Genomic DNA, 14,164 nt, shown 5'->3' with positions numbered 1-14,164 from the left:
TGATTTAATTTATTCCTCAGTATTTTATTCTTTTTGATGCTATTGTAGATGGAGTGGTTAACTTCATTTTCAGATTGTTTGTTGTTAGTGTGTAGAAATGTGACTGATTATTTTAACATTTTTTTGTGGAATCTTCAGAGTTTTTTGCATAACAGATGTCATCTGCAAACTGAGATAATTTTACTTATTCCTTTTCAGTTTGATTGCCAAGAAGTTTTAAATTTTGATGTTGAAATCCAATTTATCAATTTTTTATTTTTGTTGGTGATTCTTGTTGTCTAAAAAACTTTCACTGTACTAAAGTAATGAAAATATTCTGACTAGAATATCAGTCAGAAGTTTCACCTAGAAGTTTTATTTAGGTTCTTTAATCTAGTCTTTCAGCAGTTTTATAGTTTTCAGTATAATGATGTTACACATCTTTTGTTAAATTTATTTGTGAGAATTTTATGGGTATGTAAACGGTGTTTTAAAATTTTTATTTTCTAATTGTTCATTACTAGTATATGGAAATACAGTTGAGTTTTGTATATTGATTACATATTTTGTGTGAATGCTTCATTTACTTATTAGTTCTAGTAGCTTGGTAGATTCCTTAAGATTTTTTACGTATATAACCATATCTTCTGCAAGTAAATAATTTTTTGCTTTCCTTTCCAATTTGAATGTCTTTTAATGTCCATTGACAGATGAATAGATAAATATATATATTCCTTTATAAATATATACACCTAAAGGAATTAAAAAAGGATTAATAAAGGGAAATTTATAGCATTTAAATACATATATTTGTTGTTGTTCAGTCGCTCAGTCATGTCTGATTCTGCGACCCCATGGACTGCAGCATGCCAGGCTTTCTCGTCCTTCATTATCTCCCAGAGTTTGCTCAAACTATGTCCACTGAGTTTGGATGCCATCCAACCATCTCACCAAAATTCTAAAGATTACACATTTATAGATTAATACCCCTCATGAGCCTATACAGAAAGATCTTCCCTTGGTGGCTCAGTGGTAAAGAATCCACCTGCCAGTGGAGGAGACATGGGTTTGATCCCTGATCCAGGAAGAGCCCACAAGCCATGGAGCAACCAAAGAGGTGCACCCCCAGTCTAGAGCCTGTGCGCTAGAGCCCGGGAGCCGCAACTGGAGGGCAGCCCCTGCTTTCCGGAGCTAGACAGAAGCCTGCACAGCAGCAAAGGCCCGCACAGCCAAAAACGTAAAGGAAACTGTTTAAAAATTAGTAAATCACATCTGGCAATGTATCAGAGTAATGCTCATGATCAACTGGAGTTTATCTAAAAATGCAAGATTTGTGTACCTTTTGAAAACCATTTTTTGTACTTCACTGTATTAAAGGAATAAAGAGGAAAAATAATATAATAATTTTGATAGATACAGAAAGAATATTCAATAAAATTAAACATCTATTCATGATTAAAAACTCGCAAACTAGTCATAGTGATAAACTAGCCATGGGGATAGACTAGTCATAGTGATAAACTAGCCGTGGGGATAGACTAGTCATAGTGATAAACTAGCCGTGGGGATAGACTAGTCATAGTGATAAACTAGCCGTGGGGATAAACTTTGTCAGTGTGTCATGTGTCCTTTTTCCTCTGACTGCTTTCAAGATTTTCCCTTTATATTTTGTCAATTAATCTATGACACAGGAGGCAAGAATATACATTCAAGAAAAAACAGTCTCTGTGTCTTTGTGTCTCTATGACAGTGATGCTGGAAAAACTGGTGAGCTACATGTAAAAGAATGAAATTAAAACATTTTCTCACGCCATATACCAAAATAAACTCAAAATGGATTAAAGACCTACATTTAAGACCATAAACCATAAATCTAGAAGAAAACAAGGGCAGAATACTCTGCCATAAAGAGTAGAGATTTTAGAGTGGCGGGATCAGGCCCTAAGGCAAAAAAAGCAAAAATAGAGAAATGAGACCTAATTAAAGTTAAAAACTTTTGCACAGCAAAGGAAACCAACCAAATGAAAAGACAGCCTATTGAATGGGAGGAAATATTTGCAAATGTTAAGACTGATAAAGGGTTAATATGCAAAATATATAAATAATTCATATAATTCAATATCAATTAAAAAACAACCCAATTAAAAATGGGCAGAAGACTCGAATAGACATTTTTCCAAGGAAGACATACAGATGGCCAACAGGTATATGAAAAAATGCTCAACATCACTAATAATCAGAGAAATGCACATTAAATGTGATCACCTTGCACTTGTCAGAATGGCCATCATCAAAGTCTACAGATAACAAATGTTGATGAGGAAGTGGAGAAAAGGAAACCCTAGTACACTGTTGATGGGTCCACACAGACTGACATATCACAGTCATTAAAAAAAAAGAATGAAATTCTGCTATTTGCCACAATATGGATGGACCTCGAGCAGTGGATCTTAGTGAAATCAGTCAGACAGATAAGTTATCATTTATATGTGGAATCAAAAAAATAAATAATAAAACAGAAATTGACTGATAGAGAACAAACTATTGGGTTACCAGCAGGGAGATGGAGGAGGGGAGGGGCAAGATAGGGGATTAAGAGGTACAGACTACTATGTGTAAAATATATAAGCTACAGGGATATATAGCCAGTATTTTATAATAACTTTAGAGTATAATATATAAAAATTTGATTTACTATGTTGTATACCTGCTACTAACATTGTAAATCAACTATACTTCTGTAAATCAGCTAATACCATTTATCTCTATTTTTCATTTCTAGAATTTTTGCTTTTGAAAAACAGTTTTTATATATCTCTGCCAGTATTTTTCCATCTTTTTAAGTATATTATACCTTTTTCACTAGATCCTTTAACATATGTTTCAGTTATTTTAAAGGTCTTGTCTGATAATTTCAACATTTGGATCATCTCTTGGTCTTGTTCTGTTGGACTGTTTTCCCTCTCTTGTCAGTGGGTCACATTTTCTTGCTTTATCATGTCTCACTTTTTAAATGAAAAATTTCTCTCTAAGAGTCGTGGCGGCTAAGCAGTAAGGGTGGCTCCTAGCGCAGGTGAGTCAGTTTAGTGTGTACTTGAACTGAGTCTGCTCTGTGTTGCTGCTCCATTTAGAATCAGGTCAGGGAATTCTTGGTGGTCCCGTGGTGAGGACTCTAATTGAAAGGCTGCAGGTTTGGGGATCCCTGCTTGAGGAACTAAGATCCTAGAAGCTGCACAATGCAGCCCCCCAAATTATTTCACTACGGCTTTCAGTTGTTTTTTTTTTAATTTATTTGGTTGCTCTGGGTCTTTGTTGCTGCTAGCGTGCTTTCTCTAGTTGTGGTGAGAGGGGGCTACTCTTTGTTGAGGTGCTCGGGCTTCTCATTGCGGCGGCATCTCGTTGCAGAGCACGGCCTCTAGGCACATGGGTTTTCAGTAGTTGCGACTTGCAGGCTCTCGAGCTTGGGTTCGGTGGTTGTGGTGCAAAGTCTTAGCTGCTCTGCGGAATGTGGGATATTCCTGGACCGGGGATCGAACCCATGTCCCCTGCATTGGCCGGTGGATTCTTATCCACTGTACCACAGGGAAGTGCTCAAATTTTTAAGAATGAGATCAGAACCTTCCTTTTGGCTGGGCTTGGGATCTGAGTGTCTGGAGGGTTTGACTCAGTTCTGCTTCACCCTAAGTTTTCATCAGGTCCATGTAACTGTACCATAAGGGTATGGTCAGTTTTGACTTTACCCCTTCCCCAAACGTAGATGGCCACTGCTCTGGCTAAACTTCTCTGTCCCGATGACCGTAGGCTGTCTTTTTTGGTAATCCTTCTGAGATAAAATCCTTTTATTTTTAATTCCAGCCACTGTAGTCTGCAGATCAAAGCTCTGGCCAAAATCCGTGCCTTTGTGCAAGACACGTGAGTGTTGCCCTTTCCAGAATCCACCTATATCAAGGGAAGATCTTTATGTTTTGTTCCCCACCCCCCAACCCCAACTCTTCACTTCATTTCTACGAACATTTAAAAATACCTACTTTTTAAATCTCATACTTTACCGTATTCTGTGAAGGATGCCAAAGAAGCATATGGCATGAACCTCAGCCTCAAAGCTTTACGTTGTCTTTGGACAGATAAGAGTAACCCAGGCAAAGGATACAGGAAAAATTGTTACCCGTGCATCAGAGAATGTAGAGGGGCATGTGTAGAAGATCTGATGTTCAGGGGACATAAAGAGTGATGTTCAGGCAAGGAGAGGGAGGCCTGGTCAAAGAACACCTCTGGTGGGGGTGAGCAGGAGCTCGTCCAGCTTTCTCGGGCATGGTGACGTCCACGGGATGGACTTACTGTGGCCTGTGTCAAGAAAGCAACCAGTGTGTTCCGATGGGTACTTGGAAGAAGGGTGTTTGGGGACCCTGCCATCCAGGGTGGTCAGGAGGGTGGCTCCTCCCTTCCCTTTGTGGTTGAACAAGGAGATCGTCTCGTTTCCTGTGTCCCTGTGCGCTCATTTCCCGGAGACAGAGCCGTGTGAATGTTACAAGCACCTTGGGTAAGGGCGGCTTGGCCTCATGTGGGCATGCACCTGTTCATTCACACGACTTCCTCTCCCTGGGGTTCTGATGGGCGTGCAGGAGGCACACTCCTTGTACAGAGGTTTCAGTCATTTACTGGCTTCATTTTCCCAGGACCCTGATCGAGCCTCGGCAGGCAGAGATCCGGAAAGAGTGCCTCCGGCTCTGGGGGGTGAGTGTCCCCCCACCCAGTTTTGCTCCAGGGCAGGGCAGCTTTTGAGAAGACTGGGACCGACTCCCAGCCTGGCCGGCCCCCACAGCACTCGAGTTGGACGTCTCAGCACTGTCGGGAGTTACTTCATTGGCTCTTTCACTCCTAGTTTAGTGCTGCAGACTGGTCACAAAGGACAAGGGTGGTGGGTGAACAGGCCTGTTTCCTGCTGGTGGCCCTGGGTAGCAGTATTGACCACAGAGAGCCCCAGAGAAAGGTAAATGGCTTTGAAGGAGTGTTACCACAAGGCCTGAAAGGGAGCAGTGACTGAATTGGCCACCCCAGCCCCGCCTTTCCAGCTTCCTCGGGTGCCATTTCTTCTTGCCCAGTCTGAGCCTTTGTGTAGGCTCACACACAACCCTGATCAAAAGTGCACTTGAAAACCGAAGTTGTTTGCTTTCTTGTTTCAGATCCCAGACCAGGCTCGAGTTGCTCCTTCTTCCACAGACCCAAAATCTAAGTTCTTTGAGCTCATCCAGGTAAGCTTGGTGTCTGGTGAAAACAGAGTTAGAAAGGCCTGATAAGAGGTGGTATCACTGAGACCCCCAGGTGCCTGCCCTCCAGGGGGCTTGTGCAGGTACCATGTGGGCTTGAGAGCGGTGGGCTGAGACCTCCTACAGGCGGGGACTTTTGGTGAGAGTGTTGAGTTCCCGCAGAGCCCACCAGGCTGCCTGAAGATTCTTAGCCTGAGATGTGTTGTGATCAGCATTCCCGCTGCCCCAAGTGTGGTACTGGCTCTTACTCCCTGGCAAGTTTAGGGTGCCATGTGCCTGCAGGGGAGGCGTGAAGGGTGAGGTGATCTTAGGCCGGGAGCTGGTCAGAGGGGCAGGAGGGGCTGCCAGAGAGCTCCACAGTGGAGCGGCCCGGACCTAGGCTCTGTTTCTGGTGAGTGGTCTCCGGCATTCTGCCCTGTGTTTCCCTGCCACCTGAATTCCAGCTTTTCCCTGGGCTTCATTTAAATCTGGCCCAAATCTTGAGCTGTTGTGCAGGTCAGGGACTGGAGAGTGAGGTTCAAGATGGCCTCACAAAAACAGCATGTGTAAACTTTTCTGAACCAGGTGGAGAGATCACCTAACTACTTTCAAATCAACTGCTTGCAAGTCTTTGCTTTCAGTTTTATTGAAGGGGAGGCTTTTATATTCTGGTGACATTTCCTTATAGCTCTGGTAAATCGATCTGTACTCAGGGACTCGGTGTTCTTTGCTTTTCCAGCCTCTTCTAATAGGTCCTAAAGGAACACTCCAAGCAGATGGAATTAGATCCCAGTTTGTTCCTGGTTAGGTAGAACAGGGGGCATGTTTCAGAGAGCAAGTGCTTCCTGTCCCCGCCCGCCCCCCGCCCCCCAGCCTGCCCTGACCTCTGCCCCCAGGCCCCCGTCCTGAGCGCCTGTCCCTCTCCCCAACCCGGCTGTGTTCTCTCTGCCCCGGGGCTGCAGGGCACTGAGATTGACATCTTCAGCTATAAGCCCACGCTGCTGACTGCCAAGACCCTGGAGAAGATCCGCCCAGTGCTCGACTACCGCTGCATGGTGTCTGGCAGCGAGCAGAAGTTCCTCATCGGCCTGGGGGTAAGTCTGCAGCTGGTTCCCTCCCCGGCTCGGGTGGTGGAACCATGCTGTCTGTCTGTGGGAATCTGGACAGCCGCCTGCCACACTTGGCGCGTGTTTGTTTGGCACTGAGGAGCTGACGCTTTGACCCCAGGGAACGTAGTTCTTGCAACTTGCCTTCCTTTCCGCCTCTGTTACCCAGGCGTCATTCTTTCTTTCACTTTCTCACCTATTTGCTTGCTCACTTTGGGGCACTGCTGACCGGAGCACTGCCTCCTCCTGGTGACGTGGCGCCTCCCGGGCTAGCAGGACGGGTCGGCAGGCCCCGGCAGCCGTTTCCTTGCAGCACCGCCCCCACCCCTGCCTCCCGTCTCCTTACTCGGGTGCCTTTGGAGTCTCACGTGAGGTGAGGGAACGCCTCCGCAGTTCTGTATCTGCCTCACCGCTCTCCCCGCTCTGACTGGTCTTCCTGTATAGTCTCTCTCTTCTTCCTCGCTTCCCTTCTCTGTGTCCTCTTAACCTTTTCTCGTTTTCTCTCTTCACTGTCTCTCTCCGCTCTGCTCTCTGGATCTTTCACTAAGCCCTCTTCACACATAGACCAAGCTGGGTCTTTCCTGAGGGCCTCTGATCACGGACTCAGGCCTCCTGAATGGTGCCTGAGCCTGTTCGCCGTGGCGGGACCGAGTCAGAGCGGGCCTCTTCTGCCGAGGCAGCGGAGGACAACACTGGCCTCCTCGTGTATGAAGTGTCACCAGCTCCTTTCTCCAGACCTCCTCAGCATCTCCAGCCCCGTCAGCTTGGAGCCACCAACTGAAAGCCTTTTTGAGAACTGGCCTGTCACCGCTCAGTCCCTATTCTGCCTGACCTAACCCTTTCTCTCTGCCCATAGAAGTCTCAGATCTACACGTGGGATGGCCGCCAGTCAGACCGCTGGGTCAAGCTGGATCTCAAGACAGAACTACCCCGGGATACTCTGCTCTCTGTGGAGATTGTCCATGAGCTCAAAGGGGAGGTCAGAGGTGGTTCTGCTCGCGTGTTGTGGCTCTGCCATCTAGGGACCTGAGACACAGCTGGGCTTGGCCCTTCACTGCCTCCCACCACATACACATCCCGAGTTGACTGGCTTACACTGCACGTGGCTGTTGACAGGGCCCAGGGCCCAACGAAGGCTTTGTGATCATTCCTCCTCCTCCAGTAGTTGCTTTAAACCAGCGTGTTCAGGTAGGAAGGCTCACAGTCTCTTTCTGTGCAGGAAATCTCGATCATCTCTGGGCAGCAAAGGCCCTAGTCAACCTGCTGTGTAGTTTTTAGATATTGATTGTTACTGACCGAGGATCCCTTGGGAAGGAAGCAACTTCTTATTTCCCTTGAGCTTTGGGTATTACCACCACACACATAACTTTCAGAACAGTCAGTGGGAGTAGAGGGCCAGAGTGGGAAGCCAGCTCCTCCCAGAGCATCATGGTGGCAGTCTCACTGGGTCTGAGATTTAAGGGGGCTGGTCCAGCACCTCAGATCTCTTGTCTGCTCAGAAGCCTGGGCCAGTCTGGTGCTGAGCATCTACTGGGAGGGAGGTGAGAGAAGTGTGTTCAGAGCACCTCCCCCCAGCTCTAGGTAGAATGGAGGCCAGCAGGCCATCTTGGGCGGAGTGGGCCCCAGGCCAGTGCCTGGCGGGGTGGGCAGTGTCCTTGTCCTTCTAGGGGAAGGCCCAGCGGAAGATAAGTGCGATCCACATCCTTGATGTCCTCGTGCTGAATGGCAGTGACGTGCGGGAGCAGCACTTTAACCAACGGTCTGACCGGGGCCCTGGGGGCAGAGGGGGAGGTGGGCCGGGGCGGCGCTATGGCAGCGGCCTCTGTGGCTTGGCTCCTCACTCAGGTCTTCTCTGCTTAAGAACATCCTTAGTTTCCCTCTTCTGTCCACTAGCTGGTTCCAAGGGCAGGGTAGGAAGTTGGTGTTGGCACTTTCATTCACCAGGGACAACCCTTGATTTCATAGATACCAGCACACTCCACTTTGCCGCTGTTTAGATCAGGAGTGATGTTTGCTTTAAGGTTGAGCAAGAGGGTGACCTTATGGGGAGAGGGAGGGTCTTCTCCTCTGAAGAATGTGTTCTGTGCTTGGTGGCTCCACCTAAGTCAGTTCACCTGGGTCCCACAATTCCCACTCTGGTTCACGGATGGATGCTAATCAGTTGTTGAAAGGGAGTTACAGAACACCCTTACACCACCATGCTGCTGACATCACTCCTGAGCTGGCTCATCTGAGTGGGTGCATTGTGGGATCAGTGGTTTGGGGTGAAGGAGCAGACGTTTACAATAAAGATGACCCTTGAAGTTCTGCTGGAGGTGACTGACCACAGGGCAGGAGGGGGCCTCCGGGGGACGCGGGTGCCACCTCTTAGAGCAGCTTTGCTGCAGATTCAGGAGTGTCCTCCCACTGGTGCCATGAAGATGCTCTGGGGGTGGGGGTCCTGGTAGAGGTACCCTTAACTTGCCTCTGAGAGACTCCGTTGGATTGTAGGATTCAGCTTGCTGAGAAATTTGTGAAAGCTGTTTCTAAGCCCAGTCGGCCTGACATGAATCCCATCAGGTGAGCGTATCACCTCTCCCCCCATATCCGCCTTCCCCATTGCTTCTTTCTGGTTAGTGCCTGCCCCCGTCCTGTGAGGTGAGAGAGGGCTCAGTGGAGGCCAGGCCAGGCCAGCGTGAGAGGTCAGACCGCCCTGATGAGTGATGTGCTTGAGGGTCCTGGAGAGGTGCCTGCTTGCCCCAGAGTATCTCCCCGTCCCACCTGTCACAGCGGGCCAGCCTCCAGTGGAGAGACTCATCCTCGGGGTTCAGGTGCCCTCATTTCAGATGCACGCACTTCTGAGGGCGCTAACGCACCTGTGAGCCACACATCCGTGCTTGGGTATGATTAGCATATCCATCCTAGCCTTTTCATTTGTTTTAGGTAAGAAAAGGGTGCTGAGGGAATGGGAGTTTTTGAACGTGATAAAGAGAAGGGTGGTTTGAAGTAATGGGATCCTTGGTGCATGGAAAGAAGGCCACGGTTTGTTGCCATGTGAGGTGATATGAAAGGTCCAGACCCTGTGGGAGGCAAGGAGGATAAGAACAGTCAGCAGATAGATGGAGAACAGACTTTTCCAGTCTGGGCTGAGGTCTGATGTTATTATCTTTGGGGCTTCGTGTGTCTAGAGACTGAAAAATAATTTTCATTATTATTTTTAATACAGATTTACTTAGAATTAAATCCAGTAGTAAGAATGCACTTTATAGAAGTCTTCTGAAAGCCTAAAAAAGTGATTTCTTCCCTTGCTTGAAAAGGTCCTGTCCGCCAGGCACTGAGAAGCTGCTTCAGGGACCCTGCCTCTGTTGTGTGTGGTCTGGTTGCTCAGTCTCTGGGCCCCTTACCCAGTAGTGGCTCCAAAGGCGTGCTCAGCGGCCCCCAGGGCCGGGGGGCTGCCTGAGTGGTCTCCTCGCCCGTCATGGAAATAGGCCTGTTAGGACGATTTGGAAGTCTGCTACCCGAAGGCCTAAAATCCACGCAGACGGACCTGGACAAGAGCCTGGCCCTTAGTGTCCTGGCCTCTGGTGCTGGGCACGTGAGGCTGTAACACTGACAGGGACATCGCCTCCAGACCTTCCTCTCCCTCCCTCCTGTCCTCCTCAGCCGTGGCTCTGCTCCCCAGTTGCCCTGGGTCAGGCTCCAGGGTGCTTGGCAGCTGTGAACCCTAGAGCTTGTCTGTGGAGGCAGTGCCAGGCTGGGGTCCTTGTTCTTGGTGGCCTTGGTGGTGCTGGGCCTGCAGGTGCAGCCTCCTGCCTCCCCCTGCTGCCCAGACAGGTGTCCCAGGAAGCCCTCATCATCTCTGCACCTCTCTCCACAGGGTGAAGGAGGTGTACCGGCTGGAGGAGATGGAGAAGATTTTTGTTAGGTGAGTGGCTCAGCCAGGGAGCTCAGGATTTGAGGAGTTGAGGTGGGGCGTGTGGCAGCGTCCAGGACTCCTCCTCTGCTTTTTTGTAGAGATGGGTTGGGGGCGCAGCGCTGAGCGGCCCCGCGGCTCCTCTAACACCCCCTCCTTTGTCTGCATGGCTGCCCGGCAGCCAGAGGGGAGCAGGGTGGGTGCGAGTCAGGCAGAAATACGGGCTCATTGATGCTGTAACAGTTACGAGTGTCCCCACAAGAGGCAGAGCACAAGATGCCTGAAACACTGTAAATCCAAGCCCCTGGTGCTGAGAGGGGTTGAGCCTGGGGGTTGGAGGGTCTCAGTGCTTGCTCATGTTCTCAGCCGTTGTGCGGGGTGCTTGGATCTGGGGGGCTCTTCCTGGGTGTGCCCGCTGGCGCCACTGGAGCCAGACCTGGTCTCACTGCTCCGCAATTAACTCTTTAGTGGCCACGCTGAGACCATGGCTGGTGAACTGAAGGCCTCGTGGCACTTGGGGTTTCAGATCTCACCCCAGCTGGTGTCACCCTGACGCCTCGCAAACAGCAGCAACGTAGCAGAGGCGTGTGCCATTCCCCTGCCTCCGCTGCTCAGTTGGGAGTTCAGATGCTGAGTTCTAAACCCAGCACCCCTCTGTGTGACCTGGAGCAACTCAAGTCTCTGCCTCAGTCTCTCTTATGTTGAGCCAAGAGGCAAGTGGTTGGCTGGTTTTGACGTTAGTCAGAGATCAGCATCAGGACTGACTCTCTCTCACACACACACACACTTCCTGTTTGCACGCCTGCGTGGGAAAATCAAGGTTAGAAATGAAGATCATTAAGGGCTCCAGCGGCACACCAAAGCTCAGCTACACAGGGCGGGATGACCGGCACTTCGTGCCCACTGGCCTCTACATCGTCAGGACGGTGAATGGTGGGTGATGAGCCCCTCCCTGACCCCCTCCCTCAGCCAGGGCGACTGGCCCACACCCCGCCAGGGCCAGAGCGCAGGGCTTCCTACTGAGGTGGGCAGAGCCAGGCTTATGTTGAGGGGGACTGTCTTCCCTGAGCTTTCGTGTCTTTGGTAGTCCTGGGGGCTGGGCTGGGGCTGGAGAGGGGGGCCCAGCTTGTACATAGGGTGTCCTTATGGCAGGAGAAGGGCCTTCCTCATGGGCAGTGGCAGATCCAGAAAGACAGACCTGGCCATTTGTATCTCCTCTCGAGTCGTCTTCCCTCTGGCTGATAGAACCCTGTTCCCTCTGCTAGCCCTGGTGGGAGGTGGGGCTGCTGAGTAGTAGTCATCTTAGGCGTCCTCCAGGAGCCACTCTGGGCTGATAATGAGGGCTGTGTCCTCCCAGGCTGTTCTCTGCTGTCTGCGGGAGGGCATGGAGGAACGAGGGAGGAAGGCCTGACCCATCCCTCAAGGGTCTTGTGTGTCCTTTCTGAGCCTTTGTCCCCTTCCTCCCATCAGAGCCATGGACCATGGGATTCAGCAAAAGCTTCAAGAGGAAGTTCTTCTACAACAAGAAAACCAAGAACTCTACCTTTGACCTCCCTCCAGATGCCATTGCTCCATTTCAGTAAGTAGGCCTCCTCCAGGCCTGCCCCCTCAGCAGCCCCGGGAACTCCTACCAGGATGCCAGCTCTTGGGGCACACCTGCGCCCTGAGACCTACTGCTGCCCAGGCAGGGGCCTCCCCCGTGGGCGGGATGGTGGTTTCTGCAGGGTGTGTCTGGGACTGGGCGGTGAGCTCAGGGAGAGGTGGGTGATGTCAGGACTGGCTGTGAAAGTTGGGTAGGTGTCCTGGGTGTGGGAACGTGGCGAGGCCCACAGCCTTGCTCTCAGACCCAGTGTCTGTTTGCCAGACTCTTGGTCATAGGTTTCAGCAGTAGCAGTAGCCCTAATGGGCCCGTAATTATTGTCACCACACTAATGCTGTTCAGTTAGAGCAGCAGAGACAGATAAGCCAGGAGTATCAGTAATGAGAGGATCCAGTAGGATGCCGATAGCAGCAGCAGCTGTGTTGTTGGAAAAGCGGATTCTGGAAGGCAGGAGGAGCGGGGTTACAGGGTATGTTTTGGCTGCCAGAGGGAATCGTTCCCGTCACAGGTGCCGGGTAGGCGGGGATCTCTTGGCCCTGTTCTCCTGGGTGCGGCCTCTGACCTCCCCTCTCCCCCCAGCATCTGCTACTATGGCCGGCTCTTCTGGGAGTGGGGGGATGGCATCCGTGTGCATGAATCCCAGAAGCCCCAGGACCCAGACAAGCTGTCCAAGGAGGACGTCCTCTCCTTCATCCAGACGCACAGCGCCTGAGGGCCTGGGGCACGCCCACCCTGCCCAGCGCCCTGTCGTCCAGAGCCCGGCCTTGAGGGCGGTGGCCCCTCCAGCTCCTCTGAAGAGCTCAGTTGGAGCCTTTAGAGGACACATGTTCCTTCTGTGGGACACTCTGAACTTTCCTCCCTGGAGCGCTGCCTGGGAACTGTCTCCTCTGCCAGGACAGGGCTCCGTCAGCTCCTGCAGCAGGTTGAGGTCAGGGCCCAGGGCACCTGCGGCCAGCAGCGGACATGTCAGGGGCAGCAGGGCTCTGCCATTCTCGCTTGTAGCGCACACTCACTTTTCTGAGTTCTGTGCATTGCCCGAGGGCGCTCGTGCCCCTGCCTTGCCCAACTTTTTATTGGGCAAACTCCGAGAGGGAAGAGGCCCACTGTTGTGAGCTGGCCGGAGCAGCTGCTATATAAATCAAAGTTTTGTTTCCTTGAACTTGTTCTGTTTTGATGCCAAGTTGGAGAAGACTGCCTCCTCCCCTTCCCTGCCCTGGTCTTCCCTGGAGCTCTTCGCAGCCCACACCTCTGACCATCCTGCAGGCCGGGAAGGGAAGCATGTGGACCCCGTCTGATGCTACATAGGGTGCAGGTGGCATGTCTGGGAGTGGGTGTGACTGCTTCCTGGGATTGTAGAGCCTTTCTGTGCCCCAGCCCTCTCAGTGTAAACCTTGGGTAGCTCTAGAAGGGGAGGAAGCAGCCTTGAAGAGCTGCGTTTTCTGTGGCCATCAGTGGTGGCCCCCTGTAACAGGGTCCTCCAGGGTTGGGTGGCACCCAGTCCTCTGGTGATCATGGCACTCCTGGTTGCCCCAGACACCTTGCCACCCTCCCCCCTCCTTTGTTTTCTTCCCCAACAGGAGGCACAGTTGCTTTTGTTTGTCCTTATGTGGTCACTCCACGTCCTCTATCTTGGCAGGCAGAGGGGGAAGCTGGGCAGTCGCTTTGGGTGGGGGAGGGAACCTGTGGTTGTTTTTAATGGGAAATACCTCTCGGAGATGCTCCCTAGGGGCTCCCTAGGGCCCCATCCCAGTACTAGACTGGTTTCCATGGAGATAGAGGGCACGGAGGCGTCCCATGAGATTGGAATTGACTCCACCTCAGGGGTCTCCAGCCTGCATTCAGCCCCTCCCCCAGGTTGTCAGCAGCACCGCTGAGATGCTGTATTTCCACCCAATTCTGGGTATCAGTGTGTCTTGCAGAACCTTGGATCATTAAAGACAGACATATTTTTAACGCCTGTGTGGTTCTGTGCTGGGGCTGCTGCTGTGTGTCCTCTGTGCTTTGTGGTCTTGGGCTGGGAGGTGAAGGGGAGGAAGCTCTCCTCAGGGAAGAGGGGAGGAGAGAGGGTTGGTTTAATTAGCGCCGTGTCCGAGCTCAGGGCTCCCGGGGCTGCTGCTTGCTGCCAAAGAGGGGCCCAAGGAAGAGTCAGAAAATGCTGTGGCTCCTGTGAGAAGCAGGGGTTGGAGAATGAGAGACCCCACAGCCCAGGAGGCCCCTGCCCCTCACGTGAATCACTCAGCTACTCCCAGTGGCACCGTGACAACCCAGGATCAGTCTGTGTGACTAAAATAACAGGCGTCAGACCAATTAGTGCCACTAGACGGGGAAGGAGCTCCGCGTC

General features: G+C 51.0%; 1 protein-coding gene across 1 annotated transcript in view; it reads left to right on the top strand.

Moving 5' to 3' along the window:
- The window catches only part of CMTR1 (cap methyltransferase 1), a 53,287-nt gene extending 39,511 nt beyond the window's left edge, over positions 1-13,776 (top strand). The window contains exons 14-24 of the mRNA XM_018038944.1: positions 3,835-3,891; positions 4,656-4,713; positions 5,163-5,231; positions 6,188-6,319; positions 7,188-7,310; positions 7,999-8,090; positions 8,822-8,890; positions 10,188-10,235; positions 11,044-11,156; positions 11,694-11,802; positions 12,403-13,776. Coding sequence (XP_017894433.1) covers positions 3,835-3,891; positions 4,656-4,713; positions 5,163-5,231; positions 6,188-6,319; positions 7,188-7,310; positions 7,999-8,090; positions 8,822-8,890; positions 10,188-10,235; positions 11,044-11,156; positions 11,694-11,802; positions 12,403-12,535 — 1,003 coding nt within the window. The 3' untranslated portion in view covers positions 12,536-13,776. The remainder of the gene's footprint in view (positions 1-3,834; positions 3,892-4,655; positions 4,714-5,162; positions 5,232-6,187; positions 6,320-7,187; positions 7,311-7,998; positions 8,091-8,821; positions 8,891-10,187; positions 10,236-11,043; positions 11,157-11,693; positions 11,803-12,402) is intronic.

This window comes from Capra hircus, chromosome 23, assembly GCF_001704415.2.
Source record: "Capra hircus breed San Clemente chromosome 23, ASM170441v1, whole genome shotgun sequence".
Taxonomy (NCBI): Eukaryota; Metazoa; Chordata; class Mammalia; order Artiodactyla; family Bovidae; genus Capra; species Capra hircus.
The sequence above is the reverse complement of the archived record's forward strand: the minus strand, read 5'-3'. Positions and strand labels throughout refer to the sequence as shown.